The 23654-nt window shown below is 28.6% G+C and overlaps 2 protein-coding genes across 3 annotated transcripts in view; both read right to left on the reverse strand.

Annotated features, from left to right (window-relative positions):
- Positions 1-1047: 1047 nt before the first annotated feature.
- LOC136090017 (uncharacterized) lies at positions 1048-8920 on the reverse strand. Its single transcript, XM_065816121.1, has 4 exons — positions 8685-8920; positions 1760-2118; positions 1498-1664; positions 1048-1377 (listed from the first exon to the last, which is right to left on the reverse strand). Exons 1-4 carry the CDS (start codon positions 8870-8872, stop codon positions 1048-1050), a joined length of 1044 nt encoding a protein of 347 aa, XP_065672193.1. The 5' UTR covers positions 8873-8920.
- Positions 8921-12761: 3841 nt separating this feature from the next.
- Positions 12762-23654, reverse strand: part of LOC100207717 (neuronal acetylcholine receptor subunit alpha-3) — a 40908-nt gene continuing 30015 nt past the window's right edge. For both annotated transcript variants that reach the window (XM_065816932.1, XM_065816931.1), the window contains exons 5-9: positions 23508-23617; positions 23054-23286; positions 17437-17649; positions 13400-13622; positions 12762-13253 (exon numbers count right to left, since the gene is read on the reverse strand). In XM_065816932.1, the coding sequence (XP_065673004.1) occupies positions 12869-13253; positions 13400-13622; positions 17437-17649; positions 23054-23286; positions 23508-23617 (1164 nt within the window). In that variant the 3' untranslated portion in view covers positions 12762-12868. The remainder of the gene's footprint in view (positions 13254-13399; positions 13623-17436; positions 17650-23053; positions 23287-23507; positions 23618-23654) is intronic.

Genomic DNA, 23654 nt, shown 5'->3' on the forward strand with positions numbered 1-23654 from the left:
TATTTGCATGCTTTTGTGAAAAAACCAATATTTATTTGTGTAATATTTATCTAAAACAGCATAATAGACTGGGTTTGTGTCACAGACACAAACCCAGTCTATTATGTTATAAAAAGTTGTTTGACGATGGATTACCTGTAATGAATCACTGTCCTACAAAACCATAAAGTGAATAAAAATTTTTTGCAGCCTAATTGAAAATCAAACAGTAATAAAAAAAGGAATATATTCAATAAAAAGTAATAACCTCATATTAACTAAAATCAGATTTTACACTTTTGTCATACTGTTCAATGAGATGACGAAGAATAAAAGAAGAAACATGACGCGAATAAAACTTGAGTGGCTCTGGAAGTTTATTATTAACTTTAAGTTGCTGGTCAAAGTCTGCATGTTTAGATTTTTCTATTTGCACTCTATTAACCTTAAGAATTTTATCTATAAGATTTCCAGGTGACATGCGTGACAAAAGGCCAACATCTTTTAGTGTTCTATGATATCTAATCAGAATAATATTAATTATTCTAAAAATAATTGTAAAATAGTTAATAAAAAAATTTACTTCAAAATTTTTAAAAATCTAGTCTTGCTTTAGTAAAAAATCATGGTTTTGTTTGATGTAAAACTTTTTCTATCACAAGACTTTTCCATTAATACTATTTAAGTACTCTTAAAATAATTACCTTTCGAGTCTGTTATTAGTATGATTGTCTAAATGCAATAGACCTTTTCTATAGTGACCCATAAACATTTCTGGTATTGTCAGCCAGTTTTCTTGAAGATACACATATAACGTTGGGAAGTTTTTTTCAATATTTAACAAGGCTTCAGTGCATGCTGCATGATTACCATTTTTAATGGTAATCATGCAGCATACACTGAAGCCTTGTTAAATATTGAAAAAATGCAATACCATTTATAAAAATATTTTCAAATAGTGTTACTCACTATTGAAAATATTTTTATAAAAATATTGTAAAAATGCAACTATATGCTCACTTTTATATATAAATATTTTAAACAACAAAAAACACTAATATTACAATTTCAAACCTTGAATAATAATTCCTGATTGTCAGTTGTAAATCTACCCTTTTTAATTTGATAAATAAAAGCTTTAGCTCCATGAAAACGACAAAGAAATATTTTATTTCCTGGAAAAACGGACTGTAGTCCAGATATTTCTGCTTGAGCTTTATCAACCATGAATATTGACTTATGAAAAGTTTCAATCCCGACCCATTCCTTAGCATGTGTCATTAGGAGCTGTAGATGTGACTGATCCTCAGGATAAACTAAAGACTGCACTACAGGTCTCCCCATGCCAGTTTGATCCACAACAGCCATTGTGTATAATGGCATAGAGAAGTTGTTAAGCTGGATATTTATAGGAAATTTATTTATAACAATTTATTAATTTTTTTAAATACCTATTGTTTTAAGGAGAAGTATAACCTTAAATGTTATGCCACACATCAAACCTAGGGTAATACAAACCTTATAGGTACCATCAAGCATGATACACTCGGGATACTTTTTTAACAATTTTATTTGTTCAGTTGTTGTCCATGAGATACACTCTACTTTTCTATCAAGATCGGCATCAATATGGGATATAACATTTGGTAATTCCAGAACTTTAATAATTTCATCAAGAGCAGGACCTGTTTGTTTGATAAGGAAAAAAATTAATCATTTAAAAAAGAGAATAACTCAAAGACATACATTTTAAAATTTAAGTTTCAACCAAAACAAAAACCTTTAAGTTTCATTCTTTGCTTTATGTTATAAATATCACGAGGTCTTGTCTTTAAACCATGTCTGTTTAAATTGTCTGTTACAAGAGTAGGATTAGCACCATGAGATAGCAGAAGCATTGTCTGCTGTTCGAGAACTCCTTTTGGTTGACGTTCCGAACTATACATAAAGAATTGCTCAGGCCCATGTGGATGGTTATGAACTGAATTTTTTTTCTTAATAAAATAACTCCTTATATCTTTTTTATAAGCTACATAAATAGCCATCTTACAACCACTTACTAGAACACTATTGTCTCGTAATCCTCTGCCTCTCTTTAAGACACTGGGCATTACTTCCCCATAATGTTTGCATATCCACCTGTAAAAGCAAACTAAAAATAAATATGTTAAATATTCCTCTAACATTTTATTCTTAACATTCTATTTCCTAGTCGTAATAGACAATTATTCAAATGTTGTAATAATAATTTATTCATTTATTTTTTCAATTTTAATTTTAATAAATTTATTCAAATCAAATTATTCATAATATAATCGATTTAGCAAAAAGTAGAATTAAGCTAAACCAGGCTCATCGCTATTTTGGAACCAAAATAAAACAAATTAATTATTTATTTAAAAAAAACATCAATCTATATTTTGATTTGTTTCATGGTTATTTTTCTAAAAAAAATATAGTGCAATTTTACAAATCCTTGGTGTTTTTCTATGAACCACTGCTCCTAATATAAGCAATGAACCTTCATAAATTCAAAGGGTCTTTTATAACATTTATTAAACTACTTATCCTCATAATTTGAAGCAAATCTGATGTGCCCATATTAAGTTTAGGTTTCCCCAAGCAGACAAGGTATTTTTGTTAATTTGAAAATTTGAAGCATTGTTACACTGAGTTCGCATATGTAAAATTTCCGGATCACATGGTAGTTTTATTGAATTCGGATTGGTGCTCAACACTTATTTTCTTATTTCGCGTAACTTTGTACACATTATATATATTTTTACAGATTATATACAGAGTTGTTAGTCCTAGGCCTTGATCTTGCCTTAAAGCCAAAAAATAGGTCCTTGACCTTACAACTCTTGGCCTTGAAACTTTTTAGCCTTGACATTTTTTTGTTTGTTTTGAATACAGCAGTAAATTACTTATTTTCAGTTTATTTTAGCAAGATCTTTTTTGCCTTTAGGAAATTACAATTGATTAAAAAGTAATTACATATGAATATTTTGAAGACAATAAATTGTATGAACAATTTTTTTTTTTGAAATAAAAAATGTCGAAAGATTTTAAAATTTTCATTCAGAGTAAAATACATGTTTTTATATTTAAAAGCATTTGAATTTTTTGAAACAGGCTCGGGTATGCTTAAGCAAAAAGTTAAGAGGCTCAAAAATGTGCTTAAGCTTAAGAGCCATTTTCTGTAAGAACCAGACAATTTTTAGGAAAAAAAATACTGAAGGTCACCGATTGAGTTCATCTTCGCATATTTGATTTGTATAATAGATGCAATTACAAATACAAAATATATTGGTGTAAATATTTGTGGTTTGGCCAGGGTGGTACTTTGAAATTCGGATAAATTTTGGTCAGTTTGCTTATTTTTCATTACGCCATACTTTAAGAAGCTACAACTAGAACATTTTTATTTTAATATATTTTATCAACTTATTTATAACAGAGAGACACAAGTTAAACTAGTTAATTAAAAATTAAATATGAAAAGTTGTTCATTGTCTAGAAATCATAGCCTGAAAGTAGAATAATTGTAAAAAAGTAATAACATTAGACAGCCAATTATTAAATAATAAAGCCAACATAGCCACATGGATTTTTTTACACCAGATGATAGCTGTGGATCTAATTTTCCATTAAAAAAAAAAATGGGCGGGGTTGCATTGGGAACCCCGCGCATTTTTATTTTTTTAATGGAAGATAAGATCCACAGCTATCATCTGTGGTAAAAAAAATCCATGTGGGCTATGTTGGCTTTAATAGTAACGGCTTCTTAAAGTTTGTACTTTTTTACAATTATTGTATTTTAAGGCTATGATTAGTAGACAATGAATAACTTTTAATTTTTAATTTTTCTAGTTAAACTTGTGTCTGTCTGTTATAAATAATTTGATAAAACATTTTAAAATGTTTCAGTTGCAGCTTCTTAAAGTATGACATAATGAAAAATAAGCAAACTGACTAAAATTTATCCGCATTTTAAAGCACCGCCCTGGCCGAACAACAAATATTTAGACCAAAATATTTTGTATTTGTAATTGCATCTATTATACAAAGCAAATATGCTAAAATAAACTAAATCGGTGAAAACTAGTATTTGCAACTGTCTGGTTCTTACAGAAAATGGCTCTTAAGCATATTTCTTAAGATATGCTTATTGCAATACTTTTTGAAAACATGTGCGATCTTGTAAGTTTTGTAAGTGAGACACAAAAAATCTTCTGTTCCGATACATATATATAGGTTTTTGATTTATGATACATATTTTGCATAGATATTTTTACATAGATTTATGATACAGATTTTGCTTTAGATCACAAAAACTTCATTAAATAGTTTTCATGCACTTTTGAAAATCTTAGTATTAGTTGAACTGCGCTCATAAACATCTGTAATATAATACAAGCTGAGGCTCAACAATATGCTTAAATATTCTTATTTTTTCTAAATTTGAGCCTCCATATGCTTATAAGCATTATCCTTATAAAAAAGCAAACATGTATTCATTCATCAAAAAGTTTTGATTTAAAAAGTATGAAAGTTCAATAAAAAAAATATACATTTTTTTAAAATATTAAAATCATATAATTTTAAATTTTTACGTATTTTTGTTTTTGGCTTTAATATACATCTATTTTCAAATATATTTTCTTATGGACAACTTATGTGCATAACTTTGATTTAATTTTGAAACATGCCGATTGGTTGTTTGCAGATCGAAATGTACGTATTACCCCGTGAAATACTTGGATTTGTCCTTTACCTTGTCCCTGGCTTTGAAACTCTCGTCCTTGTTCTTGGCCTTGGAACTTGTGGCTTTTTTGTTTTAACATATAAAACTTTATATTTAGTTTTAAATTTTTAAATTATGTATTCAATTTTATATTTTTAACAAAATTTTTGTTCACTAAACTCTATGCTTTATTTTAATATATAATTTTTTAGTTAAGTGACACAAATTTAGAAGAATATACTTTTTTTGGCAAAAAAAAAAATTTGGGTCCAACTTTTTATAGCTTCTCCATATTTTAAAAATCACAACTTAAAAATTCCATAAATTTTGAAATACTTGACCTACTAAGATAATATTAATATTTTTAGAAAATTCAAAATTAGAGGCATATATTTTTTTATTTTAAAATTTCAAAATTTTCTCACATCCTTATCATATATAAACTTTATATGGTTGTTATATAATTTATATATTAACAATATATAAATACTAATATATAAGTACTGTATATGTGGTAGTGGTGTAGTGGTAAGAGCGCTCGCTTTGTAAGCAAGAGGTTCAGAGTTCTTCTCCCACCACATCCCTGGAAGTACCGCGCTCAACTTAGTTTCTCTGCGCAGCGGCCTTGCTTGGCAAGGTTCGTGTTTTGGAGTTAAAGAGTTGAGAGAGAGTTGCACCACGAATAACAACTAAAAAATAAAAAACATAAAAAAATGAGTAGCCTCCTCGACTGTAGTGGCCCTCCTCGGGCCTTGGGGAGGTGAATAATCTAAAAAAATATATATATATATTTAATATTGTATATATATAGTATACACATATGTGTATACTATATATACTGTATATACTGTATATACCAGGGTTGGCATTAAAAAACCCACCCAAAAAAACCCAGTTAAAAAAACCCAAAAAAACCCGGGTTTTTTTAAAATAATATTTTATTTAAAGGATTCTCTTTGCTTGTTTTTTTTCTGTGATTTATTTATTTCAGAAAACATTTAAACATAATTATGACTAATTAAAAGGTAATTACTATTGAAAAGAGGATATCCATATATGATCAGAATATAGTATTTAATAACAATCAAAATTTTTAAAAGACATGATCTTTTTGAAATATTTCTAAAAAAATAGTTTAAGTATTTTTTACAATATACTTTCAGTGATCTCAGTGGCTTTCATCAACCATATCAAAGTCAGGCCTGTGTTCTATCTTACAAATTACTCAAGAAACTTTTATTCAAACAGTATTATTATTTGTGTAGCATTAAGTGTATTTAAGTTGCATATTTCGATGCAATGTGTATTTTTCAGAAAAAATCTTTATAAGAATGCCATTCGGAAGTGGAAGGAAGAAAGGATGGGAGTGGAAGGAGGTCAGTGAGATAGAAGGGGACAAAAATAGTGTTCAGTGTGACCATTGTTCAGAGAAGATTAGTGGAAAAATTGAAAGAGTTCATATTCATTTGGAGAAGTGTAAAGAGAGAAAGAAGGACACTGATGAACAAGAACCAAGACCTGGAAGCTCAATGAGCAATATTAGACTCAAATGAGTCAGATACTTCAATTTCCGAAGGATCTATTATGGCCAGCTCCACACCAGCAAAAAGGTTTAAAAGTAGTAACTTAAATAACTTTGTAGTTAGAACATCAAATGATCAGAAAGATGTCATATACAAGCAAGTTGCCCGGTTTTTTTTTCAGCTTTAACATGTCTTTTAATTCAGTGGAAAATTGTGAGTTTCAGAAACTTTGCTCTCTTCTTTGTCCTGGGTATGTCCCACCAAGCCGAAAGAAACTGGGTGGAGATCTATTAAATGAAGTCTATGATGATCTGTCAGCTTATATAAAGAACGAACTGGAAACCAAAGACACGTTGGTAATTTGTCAAGATGGATGGTCTAGTATTCAGACTGACCCAATAATTGCTCACTCATTTTATGATGGAAAAAAGAGTTATCTGTACAACATAGTTGACTCAGGATCAAAAAAAAAAACTGCAGTATACTGCTTCAAAATTGTCAATGAAGCTATAGTTAGCATAAAAAATGATTATAATAAGTTTGTATTTGCTGTCTGCACTGACAATGAAGCTAAGATGAAGAAAATGAAAGAGCTGATCAAACAAGAGTATCCTGATATGTTAACATATGGCTGTAATGCATACTATATGAATTTGGTACAGAAAGACATTTGCAATTCTTTTTCAACAATTCTAAATTTTATTTATTCTGAAATTCCACAGGTTGTGGAAGTTCAGAAATATTTTAGAAATGTGCATGTGGCCCATGGTTTGTTAAAGGAAAAAGGTGGATGTATGCCTCGGCTGCCAAATGAAACACACCGGAACTCTCAAGTTGCCTGCATTAAGACATATCAGAAAAATTACAACTTCTACATGGAGATCTATGGAGAGAAGATGGAAGATTTTCCAGACAATATTGGAAGAATAATTGAGAATATAGCCATCAAACGTGAGGCAAGTCGTCTTCTTAGTCAAATGAAAAAATTGGGGATTGCCTTAGACAAGATGCAGAGTGATTCTTGTCATCTCTCTGACGCAGTTCATATCTGGTATTCATTGATAAAGGATGAAGAGCTATCCATATACTATGATGCAATAAAGAAGAGATTTCAAGATGCTGTACAACCCTTTCATATTTTGGCCTATATAACTGACCATCGCTATGTAGATGATTACAAAAGCTTCATTGATAATGATGGTGAAAACAGTGCAGAACAATGGTTAGAGGACAGGAACCCTGATTTCTTGGGTTTACTATACAAGTTTAACTTGAAGGACAGGGAGGTGTTCCCCAAGTATATGTTCTCAGAATCACTTAAGGTTATCTCTCCATCAGAATGGTGGAACATCATGAAAAGAAAGGTTACTAGATCTCAAATCAGGGATAAAGAGGTTTCTGCCAATTTCTGCAGCTTTCTAGCTTCTCTACACTCCTGTCCTGCTAGCTCAGCCTCAATTGAGAGATGGTTTTCAAACTTTGGATTTGTCTGGTCGAAGATCAGGAACCGTCTTGGTGCAGATAAGGCAATGAAACTTGTGAAGATTTACAAATCATTTCACAATAGCTCAGCAGCTGACAGCAGTTCCTGTGATGATATCGAATCTGATCAATAAGTAGGTAAGTAGTAGGAAAAATCATTTTTAACTTCAGTATAACCATCTAAATTCTGAAAAAAATTCTATTTCTATTATTTAAGTGTAATTTATATTTGTTTTAGATTATTCTAGATGATCCCAGAGGAAGTGTTGCAGTAACTGGAAATCTGTCAAAAACATCTGAAAAGCTGACAAGAATTGAAAATTATTGTAATATTCAAACAAAGTAAAATTATGTAAGGAGAATTTTATTTACAGTTCTTCAGTTTATTAAATTTTCCTTGTAAAAGCTCTTTTCAATAAATTAAAATAACTATTACCATGTGTTTTTAATTATTATTTTGAAAAAATTAAATGTTTAAAGATAGTTTAAATGCAAAATAGGGATTATGTCTTTCATTTTCTAAGCAAAAAAAGCTATTTTTAAAAAAACCCAGTGGGCTGGGTTTTTTTTTTAAAAACCGGGTTTTTTCCAACCCTGGTATATACTATGTATACTGTATATTTATATATATATATATATATATATATATATATATATATATATATATGTGTATATATATATATATATATATATGTATATGTATATATATATATATATATATATATATATATATATATATATATATATATATATATATATATATATATATATATATATGAGTGTACACTCATATATATAAATAAAATGTATATAAATACAATAGTATTGATAACACCAGTAATAATAAGGTAAGCTGTGACGATTACTGTGACAGAACTGTATTGCGTCACAGCTTACTTTATTATTACTGGTGTTATCAATACTATAATTATTTATTATTATATTGGGCTCACCTACAACCATACATAGCATCAAGAGGAATACAACAAATCTGGGAACCTTCCTTTACTTTTTTATTGTAATGTTCAACTTTTTCTTTTGAATCAATTTTAACGGGGTGAAAATTAAGTCTACAATATTCATAAACAGACTTTTCTGCTTCATCAAAATCTTTATAGTTCTTTATGAAAATATCCTCCATTTTTTAATCTTTTGAACTCTTATTAAAACTCTTAACCCTTCTTTCTGCTAAAACTTTCTTCTTAAATAAACTCGTTGTTTTAAGCATGCGCACTTAGGAAAATGAAAGTAAATTTTCAAAAATATTCAAAAAATAGATTTTTACCGTACCTATCAAAAAACGCATCCTTAGGTACAGTGAATTTTCACTGTAGGTACAGTGAATTTTCACTGTACTTATAATTAACGATATTATATATATCTGCCCTCGGAACTAGGGTCAGCATTCGGCAGTGTTGACCTAACTGCCAACCTAAAAGGTGTTAAGGACCTTTGTATTAAACTTTTCTTGCCGACCTCAAAAAGATTGAGGTCTTCAAAATATTGCTGACCTCATTTTTCCTAATTCCGAGGGTTGATATATCTACTATAGTAGATTTATGTAAGCATTTGCTCACTTTTTTTGCTTATCTAAATCGATATGGCTTTTTTTGGGAAAAAAAGAAAAAAACGAAGAATAATGAATGAAAAGATTGCTGCCCCATGCCAAACCCTCATTCGATGTAGCAGCATTCCGCTGCTAATCAGGCTATTTGTCAGTCAATGTATGTACTGAAGCCCCCAGCAGCAGGCTCTTTGGGTATGATGTCACACTGCTCACCTGAATCAGCATGTATGTATATAAATATATATATATATATATATATATATATATATATATATATATATATATATATATATATATATATATATATATATATATATATATATATCAATGTAAAGATTTCTAAAATTTTAACATATGAAAAGATGTTAATGTTAAATTTTAGATTTGAGTTTGTTAAATTTATTTTCAGATAAAATAAATCCTTATCATAACAGACGATGGAGACGAGGCAATCGTTATGCATTGCAAAAAAAATTATTTCACGAAGTATTTCATTTTCTGACGCCGTGGTTGGACTTATTGGAATACACTATGTAATGAACATGGATTATGACGCCCCTGTCATGACGGCATACACAATTTACATTATATTTTACGCTTACGTCATATTTTATATAAAGATAAAAGCTCAACAGAAACTCGTTTGAGTCAGATGAGTAGCCTATGGGAGGAGTATTGCCGCTACAAGCATTACAAATAACTGGACATTCCAAAGAACAACAAGTTTTATTTCAACGATGAGATTTGTTTAAATGTATAAATACTTTTTGAATATTCTTATTTTATATCATCCTAATTTCAACATGTTTCATTTTTTCCATAGAAAAAATACTCTTGTAATATTGTTTTACCGTTCAAGGAAAATATTATTGAAACAATAGAATCTTATTTTAAGCAAAAATGTCCTTGAAATAAGAAAAAAATTCTTATTGATAAAAATAAATCTTAAAACAAAAAAAAACATCTTTATTTGAGCAAAAATATTCTTGAACCAAGAAAAAAAATTCTTATTTTAAGTATAAAAATTCTTAAAACAAGAAAAAAAATGCTTACGTGGCGGACAAGTCTTTTTTTTCTTGTTTTAAGTCTTTTTTTGCTTAAAACAAGAATCGTGGATTTTACAGTGTATTGTAACGAAATGTTCATTTAAAATGTAATAAAAAGAACAAAACAAAATAACTCACTTTTGTTTTCTTTTTTTTTTTAAATTACTCCGCTAGTAGATTGTTTGCAAAATATCACTTATTTACTTATGTAACGGGAGTCGGTGGTTAGAAAAGTCTGTCTTCTTGCGCTGGCCAAGATTTTCTATCATTGTAATTTCTTAGTTGTAAATTTTAACAAACGTCAAAATGAAAAAGAAAAAAAACAATCACTGAAATGGGACAAGTTTAATGTATTGGAGGGAAATATATGAAATTTGATGTGCAATAATCAAGATATGTTCTTTTAAATGGACATAAAAATTTTTAATTTAAAATTGCACTTCTTCTTCGCATAACGAGTTTTAAAAATTCAGGTTTGATGGTACAAGATTTAAAAAAGGAAGCAATTAGTGTAACCAAAACTGCACTATTTGCTTCCTTTTTTAAATTTTCAAATTCATGTCGATACCTTTACCATTCTCCCACGAACATTTTCGAACGTTTTAAGGCATTTGAAAAGTTGGTGAATCAGACCAAGGAGTTGTAATAGATTAGTTGGAGGAAGAACGAAGCCGAAAATCGTTTAAAATTATGGTACAGTCTTAGTAGTATAATTACTCCAGCGGCAAATCAAATTGGCGATTTTATGAAATGTAGTTGTAACCTTTGAAAGCTGTAATTGAACTGAATTACTCTCTTAAAAGTTGACTGGGAAAATTTCTAACAATTGTTCGAATCATTAAGAAGTAATCGCAACAAAAACCACAGTCTACGTAAACTGATCCTTTTTTTTTTTGTGAAATCCTTCATACTAGGTACTTGGTAGGATACTAGGAAGAATACTATGTATAAATAGCAAAGTTTTAAACAATTTTTACTTTACAAAGTTCTAAAGAAACTCTACGCACTCACGACTTATCTTTACTCAATCTGTTTGAACTTTACCTTTTTCTACCCCGTTTAGCTATATGTTGGTTACGTTCTTAGGAACGTTAAGTACGTAACAAGTTGGTAAGCAACTTATTATATCTTTCTAGAATTTTATTTTATGTTGTAGTATTTTTGCTGAATTTAAAAACAAATTGCTATATTTTAAATATAGAGATATAAAATAACTTTTTTAAATCCGGTAAAAATACTTTCTTATTTAGAAAATTATTAATACAATTCTAATCTAATTATTAGTTGCTTCAAAAAACACTACAACAAAAAATAATAAACTAATTTTAAATATAGTTTACGAACTTTTCTTAACTTCCATCTAGCGCTGCCACGCTTACTTTTTTACCAAACTGTAAATTTGACAAAAACAAACGCAAAAAATTCGTAGATTATTGTGTAAAACCGTAGAATTTTTTTATGTTATAAATTTAAATCATACATCATTAAACTATTTTCCATTTATTTTAAAAATTTTTGAAATGACAAATCAACTTATAACAAAAGTAAAGTTAAAAAAACTTTTGAATATTATTTTTGACAAACGGACAAAACACAACTGTATAAAAATAAACAACTAAAAAATCTACAAATTTTCTCAATAGTAATAATAAAAGTTTTAACTAGAATTTAGTCACTTCTATGACTTTCTTTGATTTGGAATTCTCTATAAAATTACCTGCGTTGTTGCTAATATTTAAAACAACGCATGTTAAACAATTAACATTTTCAAAAAAAAAGGAAGTTTTTGTTGAAAATGTTTTTTTGTAATTCATTTTTTCTTGGTGTAAAAAAAGAACTAATTCTCACTTTTAACTTAATTACTAAATTACCTAAGTTTAATGATTTTACTTTTGACTAATCTAGTCAAAAGTAAAGTATGGATGAAGAGATTGATAGCGTTCTGTAATAGACATGTAAAAAATCTGTAATAGACATCTGAGACGACTGCTTTTCTGCCATTGAGCAGAAAAGCGGTCTTTTGAGATAATTTGGTGAAAACAAATCGAAATCTCAGATTTATAGAGATATATTCATTTACATGCTCAACATGCATTGAATGTCCTAATTTTGAATTCATCGCTAGTAAAAATTTAGGTTTTAGAATTTTACAATGATAAACCAATAACATAATAAAATTGTAATTTAGTTCGTCTTTTTAAATGTAAAAAGGTTTTGTCTCTTTAACCAGTTTTTCCGTGGTTCTAAATCCTTAAGCTGTTCAAAATTAAAATGTTTTATATCAATAACTAAGATTTCTATTACAGATTTTATATATATATATATATATATATATATATATATATATATATATATATATATATATATATATATATATATATATATATATATATATATATACATATAATAAAACTGAATTAGATTCGAATATACTTTCTAGATAATTTTTTGAATATACAAATTGAAAAAATGAAATTTTTAAAAATTTTTATATTTATTAAACTGTATGTAATTATGACTAAGACTAGGGTGCGTAACCTGGTGACAAAGAAAAACATCCAATTATTAGCAAAAGATATAAAGATGTAAAACACAATAGAGCACATCTGTCTAAAGTCATGGCAACGATCTTCCATTCTTTTAAAATATTACTTTCACATTCTTTGTTACTGATTGCCTGCTTAAAAGAGTCCATTTTAGCAAAGATATCAGGTATGTTTGAAGAGACTTCACTTTGTGGGTCAAAGCTATTTCTTTTGCTAATACTAGCGCCAGATGTTTTTTTCTCAATATTTTTCATAAACTGTATAAGCAAATCTTGTTTTTCTAAAAGTTTATGTTCAATTGGAGCTTTCAATAAATTTCTTTCATTAACATGAAGCAAAAAAGATAACCAGTTGAGAACGTACCTAATGAAAACATATCAATATTAAAATGAAACCATATCAATTTTATGATTAGTTTTATAATTATATTTTAAAGTAAAAAAATTGTAAGAGAAAAAAGAGCTTAAAAAACAGAAAAATTGTATTGACTAAAATGCAAATCAAAATACCTTCGCATCCAGTTAGGCATAGGAGGATCACAAGCAGCTTTATGATGCAGAGTCATTATGTAACACAATATTAGTATCATGATTACCATTTCAAACAATACAGAAAGATAAAATATGCTTACTAAGGGCACTGAGTCACTAGTGTCAGGAATAATACCTGCAACAATTGTCATAAATACAGTTAAAGATAAAAGGATAGTGAACACTAAGGATATTCGTTCACCTAAAAAATAAAAACATAGTTTAATATGTTCTTTACTAAATTTTAAAATATTCTGTAAAAATCGCAACATAAAATTTACAAATATAAACAGTTATAGGTAAAGATTGTTACTAAATAAAAAATTAAACAATGATGCAACTCGTAGAAAGCCCTAGGGTTTTGTCACCGAGAACTGCTGAAAGATGAACGTATAAAATATTTCTCGTTGTAAATAAAAAAGTCTTAATGTTTTGAACTACTGAAAGATAAACAAGATATTTAAATAAAAGTAAGAAACTTACACGTTTTTTAGTATAATATAAAATTGAAAATCGTAACTAATTAAGAGTTAATATATGATTTGAAAAATTTTAAACGATTAAACCAGGGCTGTGGAGTTGGAGTCGAGGAGTTGGAGTCGCGACACTAAGCAGAGTTGGACTTGGAGTCGCTAAACTAAATTGCGACTCCGACTCTAATAGTAAAACTTCTCGATATTGCACGTGCATGTACAAAATATTTAACCTTCAAAGAATTTTTCATATATTTATTTATATTTTTTAAATTTTCAGAGTACAACTCCGACTCCTTCTCCAACTTCAATGGATTTGGCAATATAAAATATCTTTTATATTGCCAATTTAAAACACTTTGAAAGTGTTTTAAATTGGCAATATAAAAGATATTTTATATTACTGTCTCCTTTAAAGGAGGAGACAGTAAGTATAAGGTTATACAATATAAGCTCTGACTTACATACACATGGTGTCTATTACTAAATATAATTATTAGTGGTGTTTAAAATTTTAATCATTTACTAAAAGTCATGGCATAAACTAACTCAATGGGCAGTTCGAAACATTTTAAATTTTTACAGGTTAGAGGGAAGGAGGTCAAAGAGTGTTTTCTCTGAGATTTTAAATACGCTGATGCGACTTGTAATTTGGTAAAATATTTGTTTACACTAATTTCTACAATATAAAGTATTAAATTTTTAATACACCTTTAACTCAAAGATACACCTCTCATTCTCGGTCGTGGTCTGGGAGCAAATCATAAAAACTTCTCAAAAAATTTACAAATTACAATGAAAAAATGCTCTTTTATGGAAAAAAAATCCATTTATTGGCTGTAAAAGTTGTAGTCGGTGGCACCCACTACCTCCGGGTATGCCCTATGTAACCCTCGGAATTAGGGTCGGCATTCGGCAATGCCAACCTGAAAGTATTTGAGATCGGCAAAAAATTGCCGACCTCGGTTTAATGTTTTATGGTTAGAGCTTTGTATCAAATAATTTTTGTCGACCTGATGCCGACCTCAAAAAGATTGTGGTCGGCAAATTATTGCCGACCTCATTTTTCCTAATTCCGAGGGTTTCCTATGACTAGGTGTCAATATAGAATTATAGCCCATTCTTGCTTTTATTTTTTGATACTAAATTACAATAACTTTGACAAAAAATGATAAAGTTATAACAAATGAATTAAAAAAACTTAATATTGACCACAGTTTCTTGAAAAAATCCATATTTTCAAATTTCTTAACTTAAAACCTCATAATTTTTTTTTAATTGTTTGATTTTAATAATTCTTTTCATCTTTAAAATACTGTATTGATGCTCTTTCCAATAATATGTAAAGCCGAAGCTTTGCATCAATTGTCCTGCAAGCAGCAAGGACTAATGCTCATGAAATATCTAAAGCTTTCGATAAAGTTTTACATGCTGGTCTTCTTCGTAAAATTGCTTCTTCTAGCATCTGAAAGAATTTTTGAGATTTTTAAATCATTTCTTTTTAAGTGCAGTGTTCAAGTCATTCCCGAAAGTCAATACCCTTCTTCACTTAAAGTAAATTTTCGGATACTTCAAGGTTCTTTCATTGGTACTTTTTTGTTTCTTATTTACATCATCGATCTCACTCACAATCTTATATCTTAAGTGGCTTTATTAGCTGACTACTCTACTTTATACTAATGTCTTGGCAACTTTATACTCCTTTATAGATCTTGACAATAAGTCTTCTCTTTTCTATGACTTAGAACAGACAGCTGATTTTAAATCTGATCTCACTTTTGTAACAGTTTGGGGCTTGCAATGGCTTTTGAATTTTAGTTCCAACACAACTCAGTTATTTAATGCAAATAACAATTGCAATATTGTCGACATTTCTATATCAATGATATAAATACTTTTTGTATTATTGTTCGCTACTGACCTCTCATGAAAACCATATATAAAATTGATTGCAGAGTTAGCATCTGTTAAGATTGCTTCTTTTTATCGTCCTACGTAGCTAAAACCTAAAGCATATGGTAAACAAATCAATTATGATAACCACCCATTAAAGGACACTATTTTGAGTATTCCATCATTTTACCGCTACTAAACATCTTATTTATTTGCTTACTTGTTATATTTAAACTCATTTGTTATATATAAGACATGGTTGGTTATAAGGGGATTTTTGAAAAAAATAAATCATGGGTGTTTATAAGAGGTTTTTGCAACACCGACCAACTTGTTAAGTTATCTAAAAATTAAAACAGTTTGTAAATTAACTTCCATGAGTTAAATTCGAGGTTGTATATCATTCTGATTTTCTGCATCTAACTTCAATATATGCAAAATTAAGTTTTTGAGATGCTAGCTGGAAAAATCTAAAAAAAAAAATGAAAATCTGTTATGCCTGAAACAATAAAAGTAGTGGCATATGACTAGTTTCCACAATATTTCTGAAGTTTTTCCTTTTCTATAATAAATATAACAACAAGTTAGTGTGAAAGTGTCCATATCAGAAAAATATTCAAGTAAAACGATGCTAGAAAAACTCATTCAAGTAGCAGGGTAGTAGAAAGACCAAATAGCTTACTTTCAAAATTTAGAGAAATTATTTCAGATGTAGGCAGGATTATTGACATAATTTTATCTTTAGGTGAAAGACCTGTATTTATTTTAGATTTTTTTATTTAGAACTACTGTTTGTCACACAAAAAATAGAAAAACAAACAAACAAATAAGTAATAAAAAAAGATTATAATAGTCAAAGAAAAAACGTTAAATTGTTTAAAATAAAATATTTGTGTACAAAAATACAAATGCACAAAGTAAAATATAGTATCAAATCAAATAAAGTTTTTTAAAAGGTTAATCCCCGCAACAACAAAAAAAGTTTCTAAATAAACCTTGCCTTGTGTTTCTTCTACTTTGAAGATTTTCAGGCATAAACTATGCTTTTGGCCATGCCCAACTGCACCATAGTCTTCTTTGGCGAGACACTATTTTTATACAGCTCAGTAATTAAGTAGTTTCGGCTTACCATAATAACAAAATTAACTTTGTTTTGATCAATCACCCACAGAACTCTTATTTTAAAATAATAAAATAGACCATACATGTTTAAAAATTCAAATATTTGAAGCCAAAACTAACCCGTAATCTATCGCCGCATATTGTAGTTTTGTTTAGTCTAGCCAGTCTTGAACTTCTGAAACTATATAAACATCATTTGCTTTTGCACTCTCTCCAGTCTTTCTTCTTTTTTTTAAGTTGACTTGGCACTTGTCTGATCTGTGCACTACAACTTTACATGTATATTATATGTTTTTTTATATTGTGTTTCTTGATTATATGATAATTTAATTATATAATCAAATCGTATGATAATTATACTAAATAATAATTTTAAAAAATGTCTTAATAAATATAAGTGATCATTGAGTTTAAAAGCCTAGTAAACTATTTTATTAAAAAAAAGGTTGTTGTGTTTATAGTATATTGGTTGTAAAATGAACCGTTAAATATCACTAATAATAAGCTTTTTTAAATAAAAACAAGAACCTGAACTAGCAGGAAGAATGAAGGATAGAATGGGAAGTAAGCTAATTACAATCAACGGAAATATGAGATTGCATACGTAAAACAACGACCTTCTTCGTAATTCTATTGTGAATGTAACATCAGGATAAAGTTCGGGACAGCATATATATTTTTGTTCACTTCTGAGAGCGTCTGCGCTTACTAAATACCACTCAGTATGATTTGCAAATTTTTCTAAAAATATTACTTAAAAAAATTAGCGTTTTTTTTTCAAAAAAATAATAAGTTAAACATTTATTTATTAATTATTACAAGTATCGTTGCATTTTTAAAATGATAATTATACTATTATATCAATATGTAAATAATAATGTAATAATCAACTCTTAACTTCGTCTTTGTTTTTTTGTTAATATCGTTCACCTTGATAAAAATGCCAAAAGTCCACCTATAAGGTTATGCACAAAATCGTTTCCTCCATTTAACAACATAATACTAGCTTTTTATTGACGAGTAGAAAATATAACAACAAATACTTTTAACTCAAAAAAAGTATTTTTGTAAAATTGGTAAGTGAAAACTAGTGGTAAAATTGGTGAAAACTAGTGGTAAAAACAAGAACAAAATAAAAGTGGTAAAAACAAGAAAAACTTGGTAAGACACTAGAATTATGCGAAATGGTGTTGTTATTTTCATTTTCTTACTACATTAAAAAAAAATAAAAAAAAAAATAAGTAAAGTCCACTAAGGGTCTGTGTATTGAAGCAAAAAACATTATTTAATATTTTGATATAAATAGCTCATGTATGATTGTATATATAGCAAAGTTTTAAAAATCAAGAGTTATCCGAATCTAAAATAAACTTTTCAAATGTTTGAAACCTAATCGATGAAGGTTTAGTTTGATTAAAAATTTCAAATTTTTTTAGCGCTTGATTTGTTCATCATACTGTAATTTTGGTTTATTGGATCCGATGCGACACTTGTAAAATTGATTGGAATTTATATAAATAGTTTCTTATTCATTATTTAAATAATGGTTGTCAAGTAACTATTAATATTTATCATCAAATGTTGAAAATTCATTGAAATATAAAGCAACAATAACGCAGTTGTTCGAAATTCAGAATTGAGAGGTTCAAAGTTCTATTCCAGCTCTTGCAACAAAAACATCAGTAAGAAACACGGATAAATCTTTTTTATTTAATGATTTTTGAGATGCCCCGGGACAAGAATAATTTTTTTTTCTGGAAAAAAAGATACTGGAACTTTTCAAGGAAAAAAGATACCGGAACTCTTTTAGATTGTTCTTAGTATGTCTAAAGAAATGACGTCGAAATTAGCTACGTGTAAACTTAATAATGTAAAAAGTTATAAAAAGTGAAATACTATAGGATATTTTTTGAAAAGTTTATATATATATAAATGTTTATATAGTTTATAACACCTTTTTCAGACAAAAGCAAAATTCACATTTTAAAATCATCAACTTAAGGTTTTTGACTTTTTATTATTGATTTTGAAAAGCAATTAATAAAAAATAATGTTATCTACATATTATATATGTTATATAGGTTGTCTATATGCTATATATGTTATGTAGGTTATCTATATGCTATATAGGTTATAAATAATAAAATAAATAGTAAGAAAAGCATATTATCTTTATATTAGGTTGTTATTAAAAAGGCATATTATCTTTATATTTAAATTCATTAAAAAAATCAAGTCGGACATCTGTGATCTCCGGACTGCGGAATATTTTTTGAATAAAAACATTAAAGAGCTGAAATCGTTAATAAGATGTTTAATAGCCACTGTTCTTCGGTCAGTATTTTTGTTGTAAAACTCTTTGTACTTTAAAAGATATACTATCTTTCCTTCGAACTTCCTTCCCAGAGATTACCTTCACATCTGAATTCCCATCTGAAGTAAATTATTGGCCACCGAGTATCAAATTGTAAGGCAAAGTAAAGGGCGTTATTTGTACATCTTTTACACATACTTAATCACAAAAATTAACTTTTACTCATTCATCAGCAGCCAATCAATAAACTTAAATTTATGACATTAAGTACCAAGAACATTCGTCCAGCTCGACGTGGTAAACGAGAACAATTTGTACAAGAATTTAACAGAAATTATGATCCACAATATCATTTTTTTTGTAATTGTGTTGCTAAGCATTAGAATGCACTCAATGATGTAATAACTAACTGTTCTTCAACGAACGAATTCAAACGAATGCTTAACAATTCAATAGATAGTTGCCTTTAGTCATTGTATGACTTTAATAGGATCTGTATCCTATTTGCAACTCATATACTATTACTATTATTACTATATTAAAAGGAATGCTCTTTTAATATAGTAATAAATCTATTATTACTAAAAGAAATCTTTCTTTCGAATTTCCCTCCCAGAGGTTCCTTCACATCTGCGTTCCTCTGGTAAAAATGTGGCCACCAAGTATTTAAAGCGTCAATCATGTCGTCTTTTGCATGGTGAATAGTAAAGCAACCAAAATAACTTGGTTTAAAAATCATACCAGCATACTGATTTGGTGTGTAAACTCTTTGAAAAAAGCGTTTTTAGTCTTTTTTTGCTTTCATAATTTACCCAAAATACATTTAACCACAGCTGGCACATATGGAACACCTCCTGTACAGGTTCTTTTGAAGTGGTAAATTTTGCATGTAACCAAAATAAAGCCCTATCGTATTTTCATTAGCTTTCTAAATCATATTCTATTATTCCATATACAAATTCTTGGCTCTGCGCTTGTGTATTATTTGTTCAGCAACAAAATTGCGCTTTACATTGTCACTTAAGCAAGGGTCTCTCTAAGTTTTGATTTAAAATTCTCATACTTACTGCATACATCAGCTTGTGGCCACCCGAATAATAATCTGAAGCTTTCTTTAAAGTACCTATAGTAAAAATAACATTTTTCATTTATCTCTCAACTCAAGGTAGTCCGTTTGAAACAGTAAAAAAATTTTGCGAATATTCAACTCTGCATCCAAATATTGTTTTATTCTAGCACCATAATCTTATTCCTCAACTTTTAATGTTAGTTTATTTTAATCTGTTCATCAATCAGCACACCTACATTTCCATCAGTTGCACAATAATAAAGTGTTAACAAAAATTGTGATTTGTCACTAGAAAACTAATAATAAATTCCCCACAACACTAAATAATAACTTTAACCTCAAAAACTATAGATACTCAATCTCTCACTCACAACAAACCCGGCTAACAAGAATGCGGAAGTGGATGGGTAGGAAACTTGGCGTCAAGATAAACACGAAATTTACTACAGAAAGCCGCCACAAACTGATATTAGTATACGTTGAAGCAAGAGCCACAATTAGAAAACTTTTAAATATTGCCAGTAACAGAGGTTTCAATCTTGTTCTACAGTTTGCTTCAGAAAAAAATGACCTTCTGGACTTTTGTCTATATATTTATTCTTTTTATCGCCCAAATTACAGTTAGAAAAACAAAGTGTACAAAACTAATAGTTCATACAATTAGTTTAAAGACTAATATATAAAGACTAATATATAAAGACTAAGATTCTTCTTGGAATACAATCCACTATCAATTTTTTGCACATCATTCTTTGTTCGCTGATGTTCTAGAATTCAAAAAACTTTTTTAAAATTGACACTATGTTTTCTTCTACGTCCACGTTAGGACGTATGATAACAACTTTAACCTTTATCTAACACTGTACAGAACTTAGCTTGAAACAATTGGAACAATTATAGAAGTTGATTAGTACTTTAGAACCGCTTCATTGTTAAATATATAATTATAAAACTTTAAAAGCCATATTAGCAGACTGTTATTAAAAGAGTGTTTAAGAAGTTTTGCAATAATTCCGCAGGAATCATATGGTCATGTTTCGTTATGACAATCATTTTGATTGTCATGACGAAATTTACGATGACAACATTTGCAATGACACAGAGTTTTTGCAAAGTCGTGCTCGATAAAAATGCCTTAATACCTTAATGATCCAGTTGAAGTTGATTGTAAATCTAACCATTGTCTTAATTAAACCGCTCTTCTTTGGCGGTGGAAATAAGAACCGTCTTGAATATGCATATAAAAAATCCTTGCCAATTTAAGACTAGGCTCTAGGTCTTTTAGTTATCTACCAGATATTACCCAATAACTTAACTAAAGTATTAAATTTTTTTTGATTTAAAGGATTGACTGCAGAGATTTTTGAAGGTGGATAATTTTAATAAGCTTCTCTTCCTCTTCGTTCACGCAGGTTTGCGAGGGCGGTGTTCAACTCACTTACTTAAAAAAGTGCTTTAAGAGTCTTCATAAGCTTCATCTTATCATCGCCTAAATAGATGTTTTCTGATTGAAATAAAACACTGACAATGTATGCTGCTTGAAAAGCTTTGAACCAAAAGTTTTTCAAGTTGATGAACTCAAATGACTGAATTGATTACAACTTGAATTCATTCAATTAGTTAGCAACTAGTTCAAGATTACAAAGCATCAGCAAAAATACAAAAATTTCACTGCGTTGCTTAACAAACTAATTTGCAGCCTCGATGCGTACATATTATTGAGTTTATGAGGTTTAATAAAGGCATAAACCAGTTGTCTCGGTCAAGATTTTTCATCAAATAAAGCTTTTACTATAAAAATTTTTGATATCGCTATGTATTTTTAAGTGCGTAATTAACCTGTTAAGATTATTTTTAACTTATTAGAGCTCAATAGGAATACTGCTTTACTTATTTTGGTGTATTTGCAAAATAAGATTTCTTGAAACCTGTAAAAATACTTTGCAATAAATAAATATTAACCCGGGTAAAAAAGGATATTTTTATGAAAGAATCAGCGGAATGAACATTAAGATTAATATTATTAACGCTACATAGCAGGTTGAGAACTTGTGGGTTCTTTTGAAGTATGAGTGCTTGTACTCCTTTGTAAACATTTGGGAATGCTGGATAATACTGTTTTGATAAAAGCGGTGAGTGAATTGGGTAACCAAATAATTTTTATTTAACAAAAATGTAACTTAACGAACAAAGTGATCAATTCCCAGTTAATCCTTTTTAATAAAACTAAGATTAAACATTGAAAAAAATATTTTTGCCGTTGTGCACCCCTACTCAATTGGGAATTTTATCATAGTTATTCAATGCAGATTTTTGCAATAAGAGGATGTTTGCTATGTTTCATAAGTCGGTATCAATTGTAAAGAATTGTAAAAGAATATTATTGGTAAAAGACAATTCCTACTGTCGCATCGACATCTTAGATTTCTTAACTATAACTTATGTTTTCTAAATTTTATTTTAAGTTACATTTATACAACCTTTATAGTCATACCGTACGTTTCGTAAATGCAATTTAAAAAATCTGAATTAAATCCTATATTTCCTTGTTTTAATATGCTGTGAGCTTGTATGACCTGGTGAAAAATGATAAATTTTAGGTAACTAGTTTGCACTTACGCAAGTTTGCCACCAAAAAACTATGAAGTATTTCTTGCAAAGTGGAGGACGTTATTTGTACATCCTTTACACATACTTAATCACAAAAATTAACTCATTCATCAACAACCAATCAAAAAACTTAAATTTATGACATTAAGTACCAAGAACAGCAGAACGACTTTCATTTATGATGTTCAAGCGATGCTTATCATGTGTCCAACTTCCAAATTTAAGTGGACATCTTTGAGTATCGAAAGGAAAATACTTCACGTTCATATCACATTTACTTGTTAAAATAAGAGGCGTTATCCATGTTGTAACCCCTGTATTATCTAATATAATGCGGCTCTTCATTGTCTCAAGGTTTCCACCAAATAATCTGTCCTCTCCAGCACTAATAACAATGTATCATTTAAAATCGTAGTTAACTAAACTGAATAGAGCCAAATAGAAATTATATATTCCACAATCAAAAAAAAAAAAAGTTAAAAAATAAAAATATTTATTAAACGAAATTTTTAAAAAAACTTTAAAATAAGTAAAAAGCCAAAGTTAAAAAAATTATTAAAAAAATTAAATTATTAGTATAAAAAAAAAACATTTCATAAAAAATACTTGTTATAAAGTACAATATCTGGTTTCCAAACTTTTGATGGATCAATGTGTATTACACTAATGTTGCTATATTTTTCAGGATGCCATTTTAAAAATGGATTTTGCCATATCTAAATATTAAAATTCTTTGAAAAAAAAAAATAATAA

This window comes from Hydra vulgaris, chromosome 13 (genome assembly GCF_038396675.1).
Source record: "Hydra vulgaris chromosome 13, alternate assembly HydraT2T_AEP".
NCBI lineage: Eukaryota > Metazoa > Cnidaria > Hydrozoa > Anthoathecata > Hydridae > Hydra > Hydra vulgaris.

Bases quoted from the DNA above. Each gene is read 5' to 3' on its own strand.
- LOC136090017 (XM_065816121.1), bottom strand. From the start codon at position 8,872: ATGGAGGATATTTTCATAAAGAACTATAAAGATTTTGATGAAGCAGAA. The intron at 2,119-8,684 runs GTGAGCCCAATA...TTGCTTTTACAG, and splicing joins GATGCTATGTATGGTTGTAG to GTGGATATGCAAACATTATG. The intron at 1,378-1,497 runs GTTTGTATTACC...ATAAATATCCAG, and splicing joins TGCTTGATGGTACCTATAAG to CTTAACAACTTCTCTATGCC.